The sequence below is a fragment of the Nerophis lumbriciformis genome, linkage group LG12 (genome assembly GCF_033978685.3).
Source record: "Nerophis lumbriciformis linkage group LG12, RoL_Nlum_v2.1, whole genome shotgun sequence".
NCBI classification, from domain to species: Eukaryota; Metazoa; Chordata; class Actinopteri; order Syngnathiformes; family Syngnathidae; genus Nerophis; species Nerophis lumbriciformis.
The window spans coordinates 41,318,023-41,342,263 of NC_084559.2; the positions used below are offsets into that span (position 1 = coordinate 41,318,023).

The window sequence follows — 24,241 nt, forward strand, 5'->3', positions numbered from 1 at the left end:
TGAAATAATTGCCTATCCGCGCATCTCTAGTATGTACCTATGTATGTGGGTGAGTACCAGTGTGTGCGTGTATGTATGAATGAATGTACGTATGTATGTATATATGTATGAATAATTGCGTGTACGTGCGTATGTATGTGTTTGTATGTACAAAATATTTGTCTCCCAGTGGGTGCGGGAGCCAAAGTACGAGAGCCCAACCCAAAACCGCAGCTGTGGTGCCCAGGGAACAAGGGACCACAGGCCTGACTGCGACAGGACCCCTAGAACCGTACCCACCGTGCTGTCCAGCAGGGCCAGCAGCAGGCCGTAGACAGACGCGGTCAGCAAAGAACAAGGCACGGGAGAAGCAGGAGACAGCCAGCCGCCAAGCCAGCGAGAGACCACGCCCCACGCGGGCAGAAAGACGGGAGACCCGGAAAGCCCCGGAGACTCCCCGCAACCGGACGGGAGGACCGCCCCGCCCCACAAGCAACCGGGCCCCCATGAGCCCAACCCCACCCTGAGGAACTACCCGCATCATCTGCAGGTACCCTGCCCTGGCAGATCCTCCACCTGAGGAAAAAAAAAGAGGAGAGATCACAGACACGCTGACACACAAGGTGGTGATAGTACAGTATATTTCTACACAGATACCATGTAAATAAACAGACAATATTAGTTATTTTACTATAGTGTAAGTAAATGAAATACAAAGCAATAATATACAACACAATATGATTTAGATACAAAGTGTACCACATTTTACATAAATCTTTAGGCTTTTGTCTACCGTTTCCAACAGTTGGAAAGTCGTCTTCTCAGTAAATGATGAATTCACGAGGGTCAGGCGATTCCTTATGGTCCATTTAATCTGTAAATAACAATATATGAATCATAAATGTCATGTCAGTGTTTATCAGTAAATAACAATATATAAATCATAAATGTCAGATTATCTCACGCTGACAACATAAACGCATCAGATTCAGAGTTAGCATTAGCATTAGTAACTACACAAACGACATGTCACTGACTACTTTTACAGCATGTAACAAACTAAATAGTGAATATTTGATGTCATTTAATGTCTTTCCAGCTAGGGATGGGTACCGTTTACATTTGAACCGATGCAGTACTGATTCCCGATTCCTGAAAACTTATGCCGGTACTCAATGGTACCAATTTTCGGTACTTTTGTGTGCGGCAATTATAATAATTGTTTTTGATAATAAAATTTAAAAAAATACTTGCAACATTAAAAAATTACCTGATTGTTTTGTTTTATTATAACATTTCTGAGTCTCAATCAGAGGTGAGTAGAGTAACCAAACATTTTACTTAAAGGGATGGTGTGGCGCGGTTAGGAGAGTGGCCGTGCTAGCAACCTGAGGGTTCCTGGTTCGATCCCCACCTTCTATCAACCTAGTCACGTCCGTTGTGTTCTTGAGCAAGACACTTCACCCTTGCTCCTGATGGGTCGGGGTTAGAGCCTTGCATGGCAGCTCCCGCCATCAGTGTGTAAATGTGTGTGTGAATGGGTGAATGTGGAAATAGTGTCAAAGTGCTTTGAGTACCTTGAAGGTAGAAAAGCGCTATACAAGTATAACCCATTTACCATAAAGGGGCTGTTTCCAACTTCCTTACGGTTACATTTTTCAAAGCAAAAAATACAACAAGAACACCACCTGCTAGCTTATGTTACCATTAGTGGTTCAACAGAACACATTTGTTTGACAATTGTCTATATTTTTCACAATTACAAAGTGTGTGTATCAAAGATGTTTACTGGCCCAAATGATTGGTGTTTACGGCGGTCACTTACCCGGCCTCGTCAACACGAACACACAGGCAGCGCGGGCACACGTACAAAAGCAGTCCAGGAGAAGCAACGGACAATTTGTAGTCATGTTGTTGTTATGATAGAATATACATTCAATGACAGCTAACGCTAGATATCCAAATTGCTATTATTAACTAACAACACCTGAAGCTAATGCGCTTGCATGTGTTACGTATGAACGTAATAACGTCATTTCGTAGGAGAAGCTGTGAGAGAACGGGATATAGTACGTAAAATATATTGGAAAGTTGCCGCCCTGTGTACCGGTAAATGTTGCAAACAGACCCTTCAAGTAGTCATCCAAATATTTAAGTAAGAGTAACTATTTGGTAAAACAAACTACTCAAGCACTGAGTAACTGGTGGGTAACTTCTGATTTATTTCCTAAATACTTTTCAATGCTACTTCCAATGCAAGCATTGTTGGTGAGTGTGTGTGAGAGAGTGACAATACTACAACATGTACTACTACGATGATGTCAATACTCTACATGTAGCGATGGGAATGAAACACAATGTAACAGAGTAAAAGTAAAAACACAGTGTTACTGTTCAAACTGTATGTAATGTTACAGTGGCCCCAAAATATTGTTAAACAAAACCTCTGCCTTGTTTTTAATGAATACTTAGACCTACTGCGCTACTGTATTTTAATGTTGGTCATTATGGTGGTACTTTGTCAGGCTTGTGCCTGACAGTTTGGCCATGTTTTAGTTTTTCTTCTGCGTTTGTCTTTGTTTCCTGTCAGCGCTCTTATTTCGGTAATTTCCTGATTATCGCCCAGAGTGCTTTTCCCCCTCAGCTGTGGCTGATTGGCACCGGGCCACACCTGGTGTCAATCAACCAGCTGTTATTTAAACCGGCTTTGTCCTCCACTCTGCGCTGGATTATTGTCATTGTCGATGTGATCACTCGTTAGAGCTACTACCTGTCGTGTCTACTTCTTGTCGTTGTTTGCGGTAAGCTGTTCCTGTTTGATAGTTCCTTAGAGCTAAATACAGTTTGCTATCTCCTAGCTCTTTTGTTTCGTGTTTTCTTGTTAGCCATTAGCTGTTTCCAGTTTTTCTGTTTGCTGGTTCCTGTTTTCCGTTTTGGCTATTCCTAGTTTCTGGTTTGTGTTTTTTCCTTTATTTGATGGACATTAATTCATGTTTTCTCGCTCAATGCCTGCCGTCATCTCTGCATCTTGGGGTTCGTCACCTACAAACTCTGACAGAATAATCCAGCATAAAATGAAACCCGCGGAGATTTCTTTGGCAGAGAGACAAAACAAAGCTTTATCATTGATGGCCAAATCCAAAAAAAGCTTTGCCTCTTTTTGTGATCCATCCCACCCATCCCTGTCCTGTGTTGGCTTCTCGTGGGACGTCTTGGATCCGTCCCTTGAGGGGGGGGGGCTATGAGTAGCTGTGCAGCTGGGGAGGCACAGCTACTCCTCTCCCCAGTGGGTCTGCAACCAACGGCGCCATCATCTCCGGTGGGCCAGCAAACGCCGCCATGCACTCCGGTGGGCCAGCAGAGGGCGCCACCATTCACTCCGGTGGAACAGCAGAGGGCGCCACCACCATGCACTCCTGTGGGCCAGCAGAGGGCGCCACCATTCACTCCGGTGGAACAGCAGAGGGCGCCACCACCATCCTCTCCGGTGGGCCAGCAGCAGAGGGCGCCACCACCATCCTCTCCAGTGGGCCAGCCGCAGAGGGCGCCACCACCATCCTCTCCGGTGGGCCAGCAGCAGAGGGCGCCACCACCATCCTCTCTCCGGTGGGCCAGCAGCAGAGGGCGCCACCACCATCCTCTCTCCGGTGGGCCAGCAGCAGAGGGCGCCACCACCATCCTCTCTCCGGTGGGCCAGCAGCAGAGGGCGCCACCACCATCCTCTCTCCGGTGGGCCAGCAGCAGAGGGCGCCACCACCATCCTCTCTCCGGTGGGCCAGCAGTAGAGGGCGCCACCACCATCCTCTCTCCGGTGGGCCAGCAGCAGAGGGCGCCCACCCTCTCCAGTGGGCCAGCAACAGGCGGCGCCATCATCTCAAGTGGGTCTGCAACAAACGTCATCATCTCAAGTGGGTCTGCAACAAACGTCACCATCTCCGGTGGGCCGGCAGACGACACCATCATCTCCGGTGGGTCTGCAACCTACGGCGCCATCATCTCCCGTGGGTCTGCAACCTACGGCGCCATCATCTCCGGTGGGTCGGCAACAGACTGCGCCACCATCCTCCTCTCCGGTGGGCCAGCAGCAGACAGCGCCACCATCCTCCTCTCCGGTGGGCCAGCAGCAGACGGCGCCACCATCCTCCTCTCCGGTGGGCCAGCAGCAGACGGCGCCACCATCCTCCTCTCCGGTGGGCCAGCAGCAGACGGCGCCACCATCCTCCTCTCCGGTGGGCCAGCAGCAGACGGCGCCACCATCCTCCTCTCCGGTGGGCCAGCAGCAGACGGCGCCACCATCCTCTTGTCGGCCACGGATGTGGTCGTTTCACGGGCGACCGCCTCGCCAATTGCGGCGGCGTTCAACTCGCTGTCACCACCTGACTCTTCCCCGCTGGTTGCGGGGACACTTGGCCTGGCGGCCCACCTCCTTGTCCTCCCTCCACCCTCCCGTGACTTTGGACTGTTTTTTTGGGGGGGTCTGTTTTCTAGAACGTCTGGTATCCGTTATGGGAAGGGGGGCTACTGTCAGGCTTGTCCCTGACAGTTTGGCTATGTTTTAGTTTTTCTTCTGCGTTTTGTCTTTGTTTCCTGTCAGCGCTCTTATTTTGGTAATTTCCTGATTATCTCCCTGAGTGCTTTTTCCCCTCAGCTCTGGCTGATTGGCACCGGGCCACACCTGGTGTCAATCAGCCAGCTGCTATTTAAACCGGCTTTGTCCTCCACTCGGCGCTGGATTATTGTCATTGTCGATGTCCTCACTACCTGTCGTTAGAGCTACTACCTGTCGTGTCTACTACTTGTCGTTGTTTGCGGTAAGCTGTTCCTTATAGCTAATTATAGTTTGCTGTCTCCTAGCTCTTTTGTTTTGTGTTTTCTTGTTAGCCATTAGCTGTTTCCAGTTTTTCTGTTTGATGGTTCCTGTTTTCAGTTTTGGCTATTCCTAGTTTCTGGTTTGTGTTTTTTCCTTTATTTGATGGACATTAAATACATCTTGGGGTTTGTCACCTACTCAACCTGACAACTTAATAAATACGTAGGTCTACTACACTACTGTATTTTAATGTTGTCATTATGGTGGCACTTAATAAATACGTAGGTCTACTACACTACTGTATTTTAATGTCATTATGGTGGTACTTAATGAATACTTAGGTCTAATACACAACTGTATTTTAATGTTGTCATTATGGTGGTACTTAATGAATACTTAGGTCTACTACACTACTGTGTTTTAATGTTGTCATTATGGTGGTACTTAATGAATACTTAGGTCTACTACACTACTGTATTTAATGTTGTGATTATGGTGGTACTTAAATAATACTTAGGTCTACTACACTACTGTATTTTAATGTTGTCATTATGGTGGGACTTAATGAATACTTAGGTCTTCTACGCTACTGTATTTTAATGTCATTAAGTATGTGTTTATTTTCTGGTGTGCTGTACTGTAGTGCGCTATAATATTATTTTTGTAAACTATTGACAAACAACTATTTGGTTTTGTTGTTGTTTTTTTATGCTCCTAACTTCTACCATTTAGGAAAGAAAGCAATGCCAATAAGTACTAGAAATATGTCAGTTGTTCTATTTATTGTCATGAGTTCTTTACATAACAATAACTTTAATAATGTCCATTATGATCTCATACAAGTGTGAAGATTGTAAATGTAAGTCAAAGGAAACATCGAGGCCTCAGGAATATGAAGTGTTCACACACGCACACACACACACACACACACACACGCCTCTCACCCCAATGCAAACAACTGCTGGAGTACACAAAGTGAGCAAATACTGTACGTAACTGTGACTTATCAAAAGCCATGGTTACCATGCCGACAACCCATCTACGTGGCCCAAACAATTCTTCTTTCTAAAAAAGGGTTCACTGAGGGCAGTCCTTCTCAAATAGTGGGGCGGCTCCCCCTGGGGGCCACGTGTGCTCCTGAGGATCATGCTTTATCAGTATCATGCAGTATCACACTTCAATGTGCTCATTGTAGCCTTTAATTGTGACTTCTTCCTTTTGATTTAAACAAAATCAGTACATATTGTTGTATTCATTTTTGTTTTGTAGGCTAAAGTGTTTTGTATATTGTGTTCCTGAGAATGGTGTTAAAAAATGTAAAATGTATTATTTATTAGGCCCTATTGAAATTGCTTTGTCCAGAATTATCCTATCACTTTAGGTCTTTAACATGCATGAAAGCTCAACAATTTTTGCAGGCGTAAAGCGCTTTGAGTCACTAAAGAAAAGCGCTATATAAATATACTTCACTTCACTTCAATTCCATCAGGTCCGGCGAAAAATTGTGTGTGTGTGTGTGTGTGTGTGTATATATATATATATATATATATATATATATATATATATATATATATATATAGTCGAGGTTTCTGTGGTTTATCCGTTATACAGTGCGACGGATAGATTTTTTTTTTTTTTTTTAATTCTAAAAAAATTAAGTCGCCAGCTCATCTGCGATGAGCTGGCGACTTGTCCAGGGTGTACCCCGCCTTCCGCCCGATTGTAGCTGAGATAGGCTCCAGCGCCCCCCGCGACCCCAAAGGGAATAAGCGGTAGAAAATGGATGGATGGATAATTCTAAATATTAAATTCGATCAAAAGTCTGCTTACAATGGAGCCTATGGGAGCTGTTCAATTCTGCCTATAGAGCCCCTAAAAAACATCCAAACACCTCCATTAGGGTTTTATATACATGATGTAAGTATGTATAGTCGTGGTCAAAAGTTTACATACACTTGTAAAGAACATAATGTCATGGCTGTCTTGAGTTTCCAAAATTTTTTTTCAACTATTATTTTTTTGTGATAGAGTGATTGGAGCGCATACTTGTTAGTCACAAAAAACATTCATGAAGTTTGGTTCTTTTATGAATTTATTATCAACAATACAATACTGAAAATGTGACCAGATCTGCTGGGTCAAAAGTATACATACAGCAATGTTAATATTTGTTTACATGTCCCTTGGCAAGTTTCACTGCAATAAGGCGCTTTTGGTAGCCATCTACAAGCTTCTGGCAAGCTTCTAGTTGAATTTTTGACCACTCGTCTTGACCAAATTGGTGCAGTTCAGCTAAATTTGTTGGTTTTCTGACATGGACTTGTTTCTTCAGGATTGTCCACACGTGGCCAAACAGCTCAATTTTTGTTTCATCTGACCACAGAACTTTCCTCCAGAAGGTCTTTTCTTTATCCATGTGATGTCAGATGAAACAAAAATGTTGCTGTTTGGCCACAATACCCGGCAATATGTTTGAAGGAGAAAAGGTGAGGCCTTTAATCCCAAGAACACCATGCCTACTGTCAAGCGTGGTGGTGGTAGTGTTATGCTCTGGGCCTGTTTTGCTGCCAATGAAACTGGGGCTTTACAGAGTAGATGGGACAATGAAAAAGGAGGATTAACTCCAAATTCTTCAGGACAACCTAAAATCATCAGCCCGGAGGTTGGGTCTTGGGCGCAGTTGGGGGTTCCAACAGGACAATGACCCCAAACACATGTCAAAAGTGGTAAAGGAATGGCTAAATCAGACTAGAATTAAGGTTTTGGAATGGCCTGCCCAAAGTCCTGACTTAAACGTGTGGACAATGCTGAAGAAACAAGTCCATGTCAGAAAACCAACACATTTAGCTGAACCAGGGGCGCCGCTAGGGATTTTGGGCACCATGAAAATAATCTTTACCGGGCCCCCAACACAGTGTCATTATTTTTTCTGTATTATAATTTCATCATCATTAGGGGCCTCTCTGGGCCCCCCTCCATCATGGGCCCCTAGAATCCGTCTCCTTTACCCCCCCTTTTCGGCGCCCCTGAGCTGAACTGCACCAATTTTGTCAAGAGGAGTGGTCAAAAATTCAACCAGAAGCTTGCCAGAAGCTTGTGGATGGCTACCAAAAGCGCCTTATTACAGTGAAACTTGCCAAGGGACATGTAACCAAATATTAACATTACTGTATGTGTCATGATCCGTGGTCCGGATCATGTTTTGTTATTTTATGTTAGTTTTGGACTCCCCCAGTTCCTGTTTTGTGTACCCTTGAGTTTGTTTTGGTTGCCATTGTTACCTATTATTTTCACCTGCCTCTGATTGGTGTTCGGGACGCTCACCTGTTTCTCGAGCACTAATCAGAGGCATTATTTAAGCCTGCCTTTGGCAGTCAGTCGGCCTGGCTTCTTTGTTTGCTTCATGCCCCTGTTATGTGAGTATTAGTTGTCTTCAGTCTATGCTAAGTGGTAGCCTTAGCTTCCAGTGCGATCGGTGCATTTTTCCGTCGGCTTGTTTCCTGTTTTTTGTACCTCCTTGATTTCTCAAGAATAAATCATGCTCCTACCTGCAAGTCCTGTCCGGACTGGTCCGTTTGCATCCTGGGGAAGGAACCTTGCAGCAAGCTGCAACCCAACTGTAACAGTATGTATACTTTTGACCCAGCAGATTTGATAACATTTTCAGTAGACCCATAATAAATTCATTAAAGAACCAAATTTTATGAATGTTTTTTGTGACCAACAAGTATGAGCTCCAATCACTCTATCACAAAAGAATAAGAGTTGTAGAAATTATTGGAAACTCAAGACAGCCATGACATTATGTTCTTTACAAGTGTATGTAAACTTTTGATTGCGACTGTATGTAATGTTGTAACATTTATTATAACATAAATATGTACGTGTTTTTATCGTTTTTAAACATACGCGGCGCATTAATTTCAAAAACTAATTTTTTTCTTCTTCATCGCTGATTATTACTGAGTGCAGACTTTATGAGAGCCAATAAACATCCATCCATCCATTTTCTACCGCTTATTCCCTTCAGGGTTGCGGGGGGCGCTGGAGCCTATCTCAGCTACAATCGGCGGAAGGCGGGGTACACCCTGGACAAGTCGCCACCACATCGCAGGGCCAACACAGATAGACAGACAACATTCACACTCACATTCACACACCAGGGACCATTTAGTGTTGCCAATCAACCTAGAGCCAACAAACATAAAAAAAATATATTCCCATTTAGATGAAGAATGACTCATAATCTTCACGAAGAAATGGGGTGGGGGGCGGAGGGGAGACAAGTGCTTTTTGTGTTGTTTTCGCCAGTTCCAGGTCCTAAATGGCGGTCAAAGTGTCCCAATTTGTCAGATTATATTCTCAGCCATCTACTTTCCAGGAGAGAGGCATGCTTTATGATCTACAATAAACTTACAGGGAGCAGGGAAGCAAGGATACAGCAGACCACTCAAAAGTGATCACGTCGCCGCTATAAATAGTTGGTCTGCGTTAACACTCATAATAACAATATCACTAATACTTGTTAAGATTCAAGTCAAAAAATCTAAATGGAGTATTGTTGGCACTTTTTTAATGTTTATTTATTGGATTTTATGGGCGGAATAGTACAGATCACATTGCCTTGGCTGTAAGAACACTTTTATTGACGTTTATTGCAGCTGAAATAGGCTCCAGCAACCCCCATGACTTGAGAGGGACAAATGGTGGAAAATGAATGGATGGATAATATTTAGAATGCCTTAAAAAACAAAAAAACATCAGTTTTCATGTCTTTTATAATTATTGTGAACAATAGGCACAATTCCCAAAAAAGTGCAGTTCCCCTTTTATCACAAATGCCTCAAAGGGCTGCACAAACCACAACAACATCCGGGCAAGAAGAAAATCAACCCAATGGGAACAATGACAAAACCTTGGAAGGGGCCGCAGATGTGAGCATGGACGCCGAGTGGATACGGTTTAGTTACGGCAATCATATTTGTACTCCCACTGCCATCTGGGTATTTCAATGGTACCATGAGTCAAAGTAGCATAGCTTTAAAAAGCCAAATGTTAAAGTTAAAGTTCCAATGATTGTCACACACACACTAAGTGTGGCAAAATTATTCTCTACATTTGACCCATCACCCTTGATCACCCCCTGGGAGGTGAGGGGAGCAGTGGGCAGCAGCGGTGGCCGCGCCCGGGAATCATTTTGGTGATTTAACCCCCAATTCCAACCCTTAATGCTGAGTGCCAAGCAGGGAGGTAATGTTTTATTCTAAACTGTGTAACCATGGTACATTTAACTTGGAAGTGTACAAACCCCGTTTCCATATGAGTTGGGAAATTGTTTTGGATGTAAATATAAACGGAATACAATGATTTGCAAATCATTTTCAACCCATATTGAGTTGAATATGCTACAAAGACAACATATTTGATGTTCAAACTGATAAACTTTTTTTTTTTGCAAATAATCATTAACTTTAGAATTTGATGCCAGCAACACGTGACAAAGAAGTTGGGAAAGGTGGCAATAAATACTGATAACGTTGAGGAATGCTCATCAAACACTTATTTGGAACATCCCACAAGTGTACAGGCTAATTGGGAACAGGTGGGTGCCATGATTGGGTATAAAAACAGCTTCCCATAAAATGCGCAGTCTTTCACAAGAAAGGATGGGGCGAGGTACATCCCTTTGTCCACAACTGCGTGAGCAAATAGTCAAACAGTTTAAGAACAACGTTTCTCAAAGTGCAATTGCAAGAAATTTAGGGATTTCAACATGTACGGTCCATAATATCATCAAAAGGTTCAGAGAATCTGGAGAAATCACTCCACGTAAGCGGCATGGCCGTAAACCAACATTGAATGACAGTGACCTTCGATCCCTCAGACGGCACTGTATCAAAAACCGACATCAATTTCTAAAGGATATCACCACATGGGCTCAGGAACACTTCAGAAAACCAGTCACTAAATAGTTTGTCGCTACATCTGTAAGTGCAAGTTAAAGCTCTACTATGCAAAGCGAAAGCCATTTATCAACAACATCCAGAAACGCCGCCGGCTTCTCTGGGCCCGAGATCATCTAAGATGGACTGATGGAATGTGGAAAAGTGTTCTGTGGTCTGACGAGTCCACATTTCAAATTGTTTTTGGAAATATTCGACATCGTGTCATCCGGACCAAAGGGGAAGCGAACCATCCAGACTGTTATCGACGCAAAGTTCAAAAGCCAGCATCTGTGATGGTATGGGGGTGCATTAGTGCCCAAGGCATGGGTAACTTACACATCTGTGAAGGCACCATTAATGCTGAAAGGTACATACAGGTTTTGGAACAACATATGCTGCCATCTAAGCGCCGTCTTTTTCATGGACGCCCCTGCTTATTTCAGCAAAACAATGCTGAAATAAGCACGTGTTACAACAGCGTGGCTTCGTAAAAAAAGAGTGCGGGTACTTTCCTGGCCTGCCTGCAGTCCAGACCTGTCTCCCATCGAAAATGTGTGGCGCATTATGAAGCGTAAAATACGACAGCGGAGACCCCGGACTGTTGAACGACTGAAGCTCTACATAAAACAAGAATGGGAAAGAATTCCACTTTCAAAGCTTCAACAATTAGTTTCCTCAGTTCCCAATCGTTTATTGAGTGTTGTTAAAAGAAAAGGTGATGTAACACAGTGGTGAACATGCCCTTTCCCAACTACTTTGGCACGTGTTGCAGCCATGAAATTCTAAGTTAATTATTATTTGCAAAAAAAAAATTAAGTTTATGAGTTTGAATATCCGTTGTGGTGAAGAAGGAGCTGAGCCGGAAGGCAAAGCTCTCAATTTACCGGTCGATCTACGTTCCCATCCTCACCTATGGTCATGAGCTTTGGGTTATGACCGAAAGGACAAGATCACGGGTACAAGCGGCCAAAATGAGTTTCCTCCGCCGGGTGGCGTAGCTCTCCCTTAGAGATAGGGTGAGAAGCTCTGCCATCCGGGGGGAGCTCAAAGTAAAGCCGCTGCTCCTCCACATCGAGAGGAGCCAGATGAGGTGGTTCGGGCATCTGGTCAGGATGCCACCCGAACGCCTCCCTAGGGAGGTGTTTAGGGCACGTCCGACAGGTAGGAGGCCGCGGGGAAGACCCAGGACACGTTGGGAAGACTATGTCTCCCGGCTGGCCTGGGAATGTCTCGGGGTCCCACAGGAAGAGCTGGACGAAGTGGCTGGGGAGAGGGAAGTCTGGGCTTCCCTGCTTAGGCTGCTGCCCCCGCGACCCGACCTCGGATAAGCGGAAGAAGATGGATGGATGGATGGAGTTTGAACATCAAATATCTTGTCTTTGTAGTGCATTCAATTGAATATGGGTTGAAAATGATTTGCAAATCATTGTATTCCGTTTATATTTACATCTAACACAATATCCCAGCTCACATGGAAACGGGGTTTGTAATAGAAATAATGTACTTTACGATATTTAAGATTAGAATTATCTTTTAGATTTTTGCTTCAATGTTAACATTGTTTGGTTTGTCTTAGAAGACGTTTGGCCTCTCATCCAAGCAGACTTCATCAGTTCATGCTCATAGACTTAGATTGGTCACATTTAGTCATAGACTTAGATTGGTCACATCTAGTCATAGACTTAGATTGGTCACGTCTAGTCTTAGACTTAGATTGGTCACGTCTAGTCTTAGACTTAGGTTGGTCACGTCTAGTCTTAGACTTAGGTTGGTCACATCTAGTCTTAGACTTAGATTGGGCACATCTAGTCTTAGACTTACATTGGTCACATCTAGTCTTAGACTTACATTGGTTAGATCTAGTCTTAGATTGTTCACATCTAGTCTTAGACTTAGATTGGACAAATCCAGTCATAGATAGAACATTGGTCACATCTAGTCTTAGACTTAGATTGGTCACATCTAGTCTTAGACTTAGGTTGGTCGCATCCAGTCTTACACTTAGATATGGTCACATCTAGTATTAGGCTTAGATTTGGTCACATCTAGTCTTAGACTTAGATTTGGTCACATCTAGTCTTAGACTTAGATTGGTCACATCTAGTCTTAGACTTAGATTGATCAGATCGAGACAGTCAGTTGCCTTTTTTGGACGGTAATGTCCACATTGGAGTTAAACGGGCTGAAAACCCACACACACCGATCAATACCTACTTTTTGACTCACACCACCCACTTGAACATTAACTGGGCGTTATCAGTTATATGCATTAATTATTAATTAGTCAAATGTGCAATATTGCTGTAGCTGTTGCTGAGAGTTTTCATGCTTTAAATATGTGTCATAAATAAATAAATATTAATAAATAAGTTAATGATGCAGAGTTATAAAATATCGTGTTGGCGTGTTGGCGTGGATGGTGTGTACAGCAAGAAGGAGGAGTCAATAAACGCCCGTTTTACAAAAAAGAACTTTCCTGTGTTGCCGTGTACCGAAAGGAGCTACAATTGCTATAAAATGCATATTCTCCTAATTTAATTAAGACCAACTACTTAATTTATCAGAAATTAAAGTATTTTAAAAAAAGTTCAATTAATGTGACATCATCATCAATCAGCCACAAAGCATGTTCCATAGTACAGTAAAAATTATCAAAGAAATCAACAAACAGCAGCATAAAAATAAAAATAAAATCAAAAAACACAAAAATCAAAAAACAAACTAAAACCCATACGTTTTAGGCGATACGGTATGTTGATTGGCTTATTTTGGAAAATATAAATACATTTGAATGAAATATGTTTTGTATGGTAATGTATTCTATTCTCTTCCCACATTTTCATTGGTATTTTACCATTTTTTAATTAATCATTAATTATTAAAATGTGCAATATTGCTATAAAATTCGTATTCCCTTATTAAATTACGCTTAATGTATCAGTAATTAAAGAATGTTTAAAGAAATCCTATTAATGTGACTTCATCAATAAACTTTATATAAGCCACAAAACAAAGCCCTTTTTACAGTAAAAATTATATTATAACTCAACAAATCGCACAATAAAAATAAAAAATAGATATGAAAAAATATACTAATTAAAATACAAATAAGACACAGAAATGTGTGAGGGTACTTTCAATACCCGATCGGCACCAGAAGTCTTGATCTTGTTCACGCATGCGCGAAGCACTTTTAGTCCATTTATTTTACCGCAGTTATGATCGTGCCTGCCATCGCTGTCACCGTGGTTTTCTTTTTTCTAATCCTTATTTCCATATCAATGTTGTATTAAAGATTACACACAAAACAAAACAAATGTTATATAATAATACATTGTTTATTTAGAAAACGTACAGATCCGTAGAGACCAGAAGATGGCAAAGAGATATATATATTTTTTATTATTATGGACATCTAATACATAAATTCACAATACTGAAAATGTTAAATCTATTGTTTTTGACCGCATATAAATGAAGCCTCGTTTAAAAATGGTTTACATTTAAGTGAGTGGCGCTCCCGTGCGTCTTTCATTGCAAAGACAGAAGACTGAAAGTGGTTGAAATTGTGGCGATAATACACACTGATTTTTTAAATATACCCCTTGTTCATTGTGATATTATTATTCTTTTTTTTATTACTATTTAATATATTAATTTTATACAAAACATTAATAAAACATAAAATATCACAGCACGTGACGTCGCAGAATTAAGCTCCGTCGTAAAATATTTCAAATCCAAGAGGAGACTTATATTTCGATCGTGTCGGTTTCATGCGAAGGCAAATTATTTACTATTTTTGTTTATGATTCTTATGTATTTATTATAACAATGACTCTCTATATATCCAAAATCCCGAATGGACTGGCGAAGGCTGTACAATATGTCGCTAACTTTATTTTGAAACGGTTTCGACTGACAAGCCTTACACTTCCGGGTCAGGCAACAGCGCAGCAGTGCAAGTTGTCGACGTAAACAGTAGGTGTTTAAACTTGTTATCTATACTTTGCGTCAGCTGCACAATACATTATAATACACATTTAGATAACTTTATTAACTGACTCTTTTCTGTGTGTTTGACGCCAACTGTCAATATTTAGCAGTGACACAAACAAGCTAATAGTTACCTCAATGCTATATATTTACATTGTAGCTTCTTATCCCCGCGTCCCAATTTGACTCTGTAGTATTGGATCAACCTTACAGTGAACTAAAGGTGTCAATGACTTCTGTAGTAGGCGTAGTTACTCCAAATATAAACATTTTACCGACTCGCTGTTCTGATTATGAATTATTAAGTGTGTCCTCCTGTTTTTCAAGTAACAACACGATGTCGAGTAAAGAAGTCAAAGCCGCCCTGAAAAGTGCCAGAGACGCCATCAAAAACAAAGAGTTCAAAGAGGCACTAAAACATTGCAAGGTGTGTGGAGTGTGTGGATGTTGGAACTGTTCAAATCAGATGTAAAATGTGGGATATTCAGTCCAATGTATTTCCCATTCATTGTCAAAATTACCGGAAAACCGGGAATTTGGGCAAAGGGAAATCATGTTTTCCCGCGATATATCAGAAGAGTAGTGCATGTGGATGTTTGAAAAATCGTATTCGGGTAAAAAAAAAATGGTGCACAATTTTGAGAATTTTGGGCATTGTGGAATGGGAATTTCTGGAAAACCGAGAATTTTTGGAAATACGTGATATGAATGGGTTGGTGTTGGAATTTTTCGAAACGGTTTGGAAAATGTTGATGTAGTAACCGTTTGCATTTGAAATGGTATTTCAGAATTTCAGTAAAACCGGGAATTTGCACGACAAAAAAAGATAACTTTTGTTGTCCCAACTAAGAGGAATATTTTGAAGGCGGATTGGTCAAAAACGGTTGAAAAATGTGGACTGGGAGAACTTTCTAGGAAGAAAATTCTAGTTTGATTGTCCAAGGTGAGTGGAGTGTGTGGATGTTGGAACGGTTCGAATCGGTTGAGAAATGTGGGATATGGAGAGGTTTATATATTGCCCATTCATTATCAATGGGGGAAAATTCCTAGTAATTCCGGGTAATCAGGGAATTTTCAGAACAGGGAAACATGCTGGCTTGAATGCCCAGGGTGAGTGGAGTGTGTGGAAGTTGGAACGGTGAAATGTGGGATACTCAGTCCATTGTATATTTCCCATTCATTGTCAAAATTACCGGAAAAATGTGAATTTTGGGAAAGGGAAATCATGTTTTCCCGCGATATAGCAGAAGAGTAGTGTTTGTGGATGTTTGAAAGGTCAGAATCGTATAAAAAAAAAAAATGCGCACAATTTTGAGAATTTTGGGCATTGTACAACTATGAATATGTCGATTCATTTAGGACAAGCGGTAGAAAATGGATGGATGGATGGTTTAAAAATGTTGATGTAGTAGCCGTTTGAATTTGAAATGTTATCTCAGAATTTCGGTACAACTGGGAATTTGTACGGCAAAAAAAGATAACTTTTGTTGTCTCAATTAAGAGGAATGTTTTGAAGGTGGATTGGTCAAAAACGGTTGAAAAATGCAGACTGTGAAAACATTTGAGGAAGAGGTGAAAATAGGGCTTTGGAAAACCGAGAATTCTGGGAATTCCAGAGATTTTTTTTAACTGAGAAAATTGTAGTTTGATTGTCCAAGGTGAGTGGCTTGTGTGAATGGTGGGACGGTTCGAATCGGTTGTGAAATGTGAGCTATTGAGAGGTTTATATATTGCCCATTCATTATCAATGGGGGAAAATCCCTGGTAATTCTGGGTAATCGGGGAATTTTCAGAACTGGGAAACATGCTGGCTTGAATGTCCAGGGTGAGTAGAGTGTGTGGATGGTGGAACGTTTCGGGAATTGTGCAAGTTTGAAAAATGGTCCATTAGTTTTCAAAGGGCAATATGACCCAGAAAACCGTGAATTTCTGGGTAATCTGGGATATTTTTTAACTTTTTTGGGGGGAGCTGAAGATTCCCGGTCGAGCTGGACGTTTTGATGCTGGAAAAGTTCCGATCGTATGAAAACTGGGCTGTGGAGCGCGCCAAGGTTTTTAGGCGGAATAATAATAGATGATTTTTTGGTGTAGAATACTATATAGCTTTCACACAATGTTTTATGAAGGTGATTAATTTCAATGCATGTTTGGGATGTTTGCATGTCTGCTTTTGCTGTGTTGGCAGGCTGTGTTGAAGCTGGAGAAGAGCAACTACAATGCTTGGGTGTTCATCGGTGTGGCTGCCGGTGAGCTGGAGCAACCAGAACAGGCGCAGACAGCCTACAGAAAGGCTGTGGAACTAGAGCCTGAGCAGCTACTGGCATGGCAGGTAACATGTGGAGAATATTGTCCATCTACAAACACTTGTTCTCTAGGAATGAGTTTGGGGAGGACTCATATACTGTATTGGAAACCGGACACATCTGTTAATAATTTGAGCAGAAACCTGTCATAAATTAACAACAGCACACACAACATGCTATGTCATATGAACACCTTTCTGACATGAAGAAACACAGGAGTTCCTCAACTTACAAACTTAATTGGTTCTCTGATGGAGCTCTCAACTCAAATCAACGTCTCCCATTGAAATTAATTGAAATCAATCAAAAACAACACAATTTTAGCATGTAATATTTAAAAAAAAGAAAAACATACTTTTAGATAACAACTGTCATATGAAAATAATACAATAGAATTTGCTACAAACAACAGTAGTTTATGAAGTCATTTATTAGTATTGTGCAACATTTAGTAGAGCTGCACGATTAATCGACATTGAGGTTTTATTAGTGCGATAAATGACCGCAAGGTTTTTTTCTCCGCCGTCACCGGCATTGAGTTTAAGGAAACCGCAAGTGTGTGTGCGCTGCAGTGGAGGCAGCCAGTACGCTAATAACACACACCACTTGCTCTTTGGAAAACGTTTTAATGGTGAGTAGGGCGGGCGATATGGCCTTTTATTAATAGCTCGATATTTTTCGGCCATGTCACGATACACGATATATATCGCGATATTTTCTCTTAGCCTTGAATGAACACTCGATGCATATAATCAAACCAGTATGATGATTCTATGTGTCTACATTAAAACATTCTTGGTCATACTGCATTAATATATGCTCATTTTAAACTTTCATGCAGAGAGGGAAATCACAACTAAGTCAATTTAGCAAAACCGTATTTGTTAAACAGTTATTAAGCAGTGGCACAAACATTCATGTAATTTCCAAAACAGAAAGTGCAAGATTGTCAGAGACATTTTAAAACAGGTTATTAGTGCACTTTTGTGCATGATGTCACTAAGATGACTTATCAAAACAACACTAAATTAAAGTGCACTTTTTGTACAGAACGCCACTACAATAGTTAAAAACAAATAAAGTGCACTTTTGTGCATGATGTCACACAAGATATTTCAATAAGTGTCAAATAAAAATGAGCTGCATAATAGAAACTCAAATAGTATATGTCCTTCGTTCTGTGGTAGGTTACTGCGGACGTTATCTCCTTCTGTTGTAGACCATTTTTTGCATACGGTGTTGAACTGGAAATAGTTGCTTCGGCATTTTGTTGGTGTGGCACCGAACAGATGTTGAGATGCAGAGTTTCAAGCACTCTTCATTCTGTAGCGGGTGACTTTTCAAATGATGCTACAAATTAGCAGTAGGTGCTACTTTTTGTAATAACGCTTTTGCCGCATAATTGTTCAACATATTCCCGCTTGAAGCCAAACCACCGCCAGACGATGGTCCCCGTTCTTGGGAATTAATTCTTCCTTCATTTGTTATCAGATTGGCACCTTCTTTCTCTCGTATTACCACTCGCAACGCACCGTTAGCATCACAGCTAATGTTACCATATCGCTACTTTTCTACTCGGGGAGGGCGTGTGACGTTGCACGCGTGACGTATGTAAGAAGGTGCGCTTGTTTTTCATGTCTCTGTGAGAAGGAGAGACAAGAAAGAGTGGGAAACGCATGCAGTGTAATGCCTGCAGCTAAAAGCAACTGTGTGAGAACATATACTGGAATATCACGATATAGTCATTTTCTATATCGCACAGAGACAAACCCGTGATATATCGAGTATATCGATATATCGCCCAGCCCTAATGGTGAGTAGGTCTGGGCCGATAGTAAGTCAATCAACTGAACAATAAGTGAAAATTAAGTCTACATACTTTAGTAGGCATCGATACATTGGTGTGTCCGTTTGTTTTCTCATTCTTCCACTTCAAACAGGTATAAATAAGTCTCACTCTGCGTCGCTTTCTGCACCTGAGTGTGTTAATGTCCTGTAATAGTAGAATTAACTGAACACGGTGAGCCCTCTATTCAGTAATTCACAATCTTTGTCTCGGTGGACGTAGCGCAAGACCGCCGGCTTACACACACACACACACACACACACACACACACACACACACACACACACACACACACACACACACACACACACACACACACACACACACACACACACACCCACACACACACACACACACACACACACAGGAAGCACCTACAGAGAGCCTTGCTCCTCACGATCCGCTATTGAGAAGTTCCGCATGCATCCATCCATCCATCCATCCATTTTCTCCTGATTGTCCCTTTCGGGGTCGCGGAAATATGAGCCCATCAACTTGGATGAACAAGTGAGAATGCCGTGATGGCAACAAAAAAATGTTCAAACCGACAAGTTTTTACAACAGGGATTAAAATGTACTTTAGGATGTTCAATATTTATTTAAGTTACATTTTTGCTTACAAAAATTAGTGTATTTAATTTTTTTGTTTACTTACAATAACAGTTAATTGCCTTCTAAATACAAATACAATGGCAAACAATTCTCCAGTAACAAGAAATACAAGTTTACATATTCCTTTAAATGTTTTCTTGCATTATTATTACCGGTATGTATTATGATTACATTACATTATAAACACTATTGTTTTTATCTTTTATTTCTTCAATTTAAGAGCATAATGTAGACAAAAGGTCTTGAGTTTGTCTGCATAAAGCCAAATATTAAAATAAATTATTGCATATTGTTCTAAAGTGTGGCACCTTGAGACAAGAATATGTTGATTGACAGTCTAAAAGTAACGCGTCTTCCTTCACTTGCTATTTTCGCAGTTTTATGCATTTATATGTATGAAATAAATAAATCACAATCGCAATTTTAGAAAAAAAAACCAATTAGGTTGTTTCTCAAAATCGTGCAACCTAATTCTACAGTATTTTCTTTTCCGTCAAACACACCATCAGCTGCTTCTCCATATTTTCATGGATAAATGTCCACCATTCAGATATTGTTTCAACATTCTTGGCTGGTGTTATCAACACAGTGCTCCACCCAAATTGCTTTGCCAAGCTTGTTTTTGATGATTCCTTTCTTCAAGCCAAAGAATATCCTCTGTTTCTTCTTCCCAGCACTGTCCTTCACACGTACTTTTTTTCTTCCCATTGTTGGAAAACAAATTTATGTCCATCTTTAGGAATAAGCTAATGCTCGCCAGTAAAGCCAGATGTTTTGTGCGGATTTTACGAGGTTCACTGTGACATTTGTTATGCCATCTAATGGCGGGGATGCCTGTAACTCATATTTTTGCTAGAAAACTTAAAGCGTAACAATCAGATGGTAAACAGCTCTTACCTCAAAACACTCTTAAGTTGAGGTATCACTGTAATGCGGAAAAACAAAATGGTTGACTTTTTATTGTTAATTTAAAACACAAAGCAGTATGGCCGGTGAAGATGAAGTCTAATAAACAAGCGTTGCCTTTCTCCAACAACACTATGTGGTTCAGTGCAACAGTGAATTGAGTTAAAGATTTCCAAATTAAATATTTTTCTCTTTGGCCGCATAATGTTTGTGTGGGACAAATGCGTCTGTCTCCCTCGGTTCCTACACCTATGCTCTGTCTTTAACACTTTTGTCTTGTAGGGCTTGGCAAATTTGTACGAAAAGACAGATCAGTGGGACTTCAAAATCGAGCTACCTAACGTCTATGAGAAGCTTGTTGAGCTCTATGCAAGGTAAACCGCACCACGTGGCCTCGCCATGTATTTGAACATAGCATCACTGTGTTGAAAATCCTCTGTTCCCAGCTCGGACAAAAACAAGTGCTATGAGATGATTGGAAAGCTGAAAGAAATACACCAGTCCGACAAAGAGTATTCCAAGGTATGCCCTCTTTTATTAACAGTACACATATTGTCGACAGGATTGATCGTGCTTGTTTTTATGTGCGTAGTTGGCAAATATATGGCTGCGGCTCATCCGACTCAAAGAGGAAGATGGCGCAGACGAGAAAGAGTTATTGCAGCTATGGCAACAGCTGACCTGCCTCCTGTCAGACTGCCTGATTGACAACGAGCATGACACCGAAATTCAAAAGCATGTAAGACTTACAACAGTATTCAATTACCTCTGTGTACTTATCAAAGCATGTTTTCCTCGCATCAAATGCTTGAATTTCCAAGTATTCAATGCACTATAATGGGATACAAATGACATTATCTTAATGTTTAAGGTATTTATTTGGTTTGCGTTGTTGTGTACTAGTTAATCACAGCTTTTGAGAAGGCCATGCTCCTCGTCCATCCCAGACCGGGAGAAGAACACAGGAAACTCTCCTCCGACTATATCAAATGTCTGTCTAAGGTCAGCACATTTGTCTCTTGTTATCAGTAGGGCTGCAGCTATCGATTCACTTGCTTAATTAATCGAACAAAACACACTTTTACAGCCCTACGGGTCTTTTAGGGAAACTAGTTCAAATAAACACAGATTTGTATTACTGTTTCTAATAGATTATAAATAAAGAACCAAACTAAAAAGTATTTCTGATAATGTATGATAAATTGAGTGAAAATGCACAGGTGAAACTCAAAACATTTTAATATTGTTCAAAAGTTCATTCATTTCAGCAATTTAACTTCAAATGTGAAATTGATGCGTGATATTACACGCAAAGTTACATGCAAAATGAAATATGTCAAGCCTTTGTTCTAATTTTTGAAAACCCCACATTTTCTGCGATTTTAAATTCGAGGTTGCGGTTTTCGTAAGCTGTAAACCATAATCATCAAAATGATATCAAAACAAGGCATGAAATATCTTGACTTGCATGATATGAGTCTATATCATATATTAGTTTCACCATGTAAATCTATTTGCTGCAATAAACAAGCCTTTGCACGATATGACATTTTTGGGGGGTTTCACCTTTAAATACACATAATAGGGTAATAGATCATTAACTTAAAAATACTATCTAACAAAATATGATAATATGAGTGACAATGTATTCAACAATTTAACACATACTAATTTTGAAAGGTACTAATTGAAGGAGTGGTCTTTATTTTTGGACAACCAACTTGTTAATATTAGAATTAGAATAAAAACCTGTAGCTGCTAACATGTCCTCACATGTGTTTGAATAAAACATTTGTTATGCACGTTTTTGGTAAAATTGCACCATTGATGTAATGCTATTTTGAAATCAGCAGTGCAAACATTTCACCACATTGTTTTTTTTAAACATCAATTATTGCAAAACCTTTGACAGCTTTTCTCGTCTTCTTTGGGCCCATTGCTCTCTTCAGGCATGTGAATTTCCGTCTTTTTTATCTCTGTAAAAATAGAAAAACATTTTTTCCGTTTTTCTTTGATTTTTCCAACCTACGATGTGTGTTAAAATCTTGATCCGTCTGTTTGCCATACCTGCCAACAACTACGGTTTTCTCGTAATGAGTACGGTTTTTGATAATCCAGTGGTAAAACTACGGTTTTCCATAAAAAATTATGAACTTAAAAATTTAAATTATGTAGCGAACTAACTCTTCGGGCAGGGGACAAACGATAGGGGAAACATCAATGATGATTGGTTGGTTTACGTATAAGAAAATCCATGATTGATTGGTTGATTTACTATGATGAGTCATGATTGGTTAAGATTAGGGAAAAACATTGCGTACAGGCCAATCAGAGGCAAGATAAGGGTGGGTCATCGAACCAGGAAGGGAAATCACAACAGACATCTCAAATGACAACGAGAGAGAAGAGGGAATATTCAAGCGGGAGATTTATATATTGAAAAAACTAGTGGAAGATGGCAGAGGGATTCTCTTCCTTAGATTTTTCTTTTAGCGATGTAAACGACATCCAGGAAACCCACAATGCGTCTACTTGGCCACATTTGGACAAATGTATGCGTCTGGATAAAACATTAATTTTAGTTGTTTACCATGTAAGCCCAACTCAAAACTGCTCTGACGACATGGAAGACATGGAATACACATTTAAGAATACACATGATTGTGTCAGACATGTAATGACTTTTGCTACAGTATAGCCTGTCTAAATGCTACATTTCATATTTCATTGGTGTTTTACAACAAGACAGTAGCTGACATTTTGTTCATTATTTTTACTCTTTATATTTTGATATTGAATAGTTGAATCATTTTGAAACATGAACAACAAGATATTTGTTATTTCATGCTATAAATCACAAATGGCTATTCAGATAAAGGAAGTTAGCTAATAGAATAAACATTGTTTGTACTCTTTATGATTTTTGCATTTGGAGCAGTTAGAAGTGGAGAGGGAGTCAAAGAGACAGCAATTGGCTATAAAGTAGAAACAAAAAGGAAAATGCAAGCTGCTCAGAAATTTGCCAGGAAGACCCATGTCAGAGCCATCGAAGCAAAAATGCCAAAGTAATGTGTAAATTATGTAAATAACTAGATGAACCATCTGTGGCTGTGAGGTGAACACTACTAAGGTTGTAAATACTGGCTTGAGTAGGCTAACCCATGTGGTTCCTGTGGATGTGAACATAAGTTGTAAATACTGTAGTGACTAAATAACAGTGACTGAATTAGACAAAGTAATGTGTAAATAATGTATATAACTAAATGAACCATCTGTGGCTGTGAGGTGAACACTAGTAAGGTTGTAAATACTGTATAGAGTAGGCTAACCCATGTGGTTCCTGTGGATGTGAACACAAGTAAGGTTGTAAATACTGTATAGAGTCGACTAACCCATGTGGTTCCTGTGGATGTGAACACAAGTTGTAATTACTGTAGTGACTAAATGACGTAGTGACTGAAACAGACAGTGATTCATTTGGATGAATGGGCATGTATTTATGTCAACTCTGTTGATAATTTTTAAATTCTTTAAACACTAAAACATCTTTAAATAGTGATGGTGGTGGGGTAGGGGTTTCCCTCCTTTACCCCCCACCAGGGCACCGCCCTGGACCTGGCTGGGGACCTGCGGCCCCCACACCAATGGCTTATTTTCAGTCTTTTTCATTAAGTTCAAATCACATGCCTGTCTCTTTCGCCCCCCTCTTTGAGCCATCTCTCTCGTCACTTTGCTGTTGCGTGACCTGCATCACCCACCATAAGGCGCACCATTTGTATGTGCACTATTAGTGCAGTCTTTGGGAAACAATGTCTGCGTATTTTACTCTTTAAACAAATCAACA

The 24,241-nt window shown here is 40.6% G+C and overlaps 1 protein-coding gene across 4 annotated transcripts in view; it reads left to right on the forward strand.

Moving 5' to 3' along the window:
- The first annotated feature begins 4,725 nt into the window (after positions 1-4,725).
- Positions 4,726-24,241, forward strand: part of skic3 (SKI3 subunit of superkiller complex) — a 59,239-nt gene continuing 39,723 nt past the window's right edge. Inside the window, exons 1-7 of one of the 4 annotated variants that reach the window (XM_061986601.2) lie at positions 4,726-4,790; positions 15,058-15,157; positions 16,916-17,059; positions 20,680-20,771; positions 20,844-20,919; positions 20,990-21,136; positions 21,301-21,399. In XM_061986601.2, the coding sequence (XP_061842585.1) occupies positions 15,068-15,157; positions 16,916-17,059; positions 20,680-20,771; positions 20,844-20,919; positions 20,990-21,136; positions 21,301-21,399 (648 nt within the window). In that variant the 5' untranslated portion in view covers positions 4,726-4,790; positions 15,058-15,067. Of the gene's footprint in view, positions 4,791-8,395; positions 8,415-14,633; positions 14,716-14,934; positions 14,954-15,057; positions 15,158-16,915; positions 17,060-20,679; positions 20,772-20,843; positions 20,920-20,989; positions 21,137-21,300; positions 21,400-24,241 lie in introns of those variants that run through there. The other 3 variants (XM_061986603.1, XM_061986600.1, XM_061986602.1) reach the window with 3 other exon arrangements.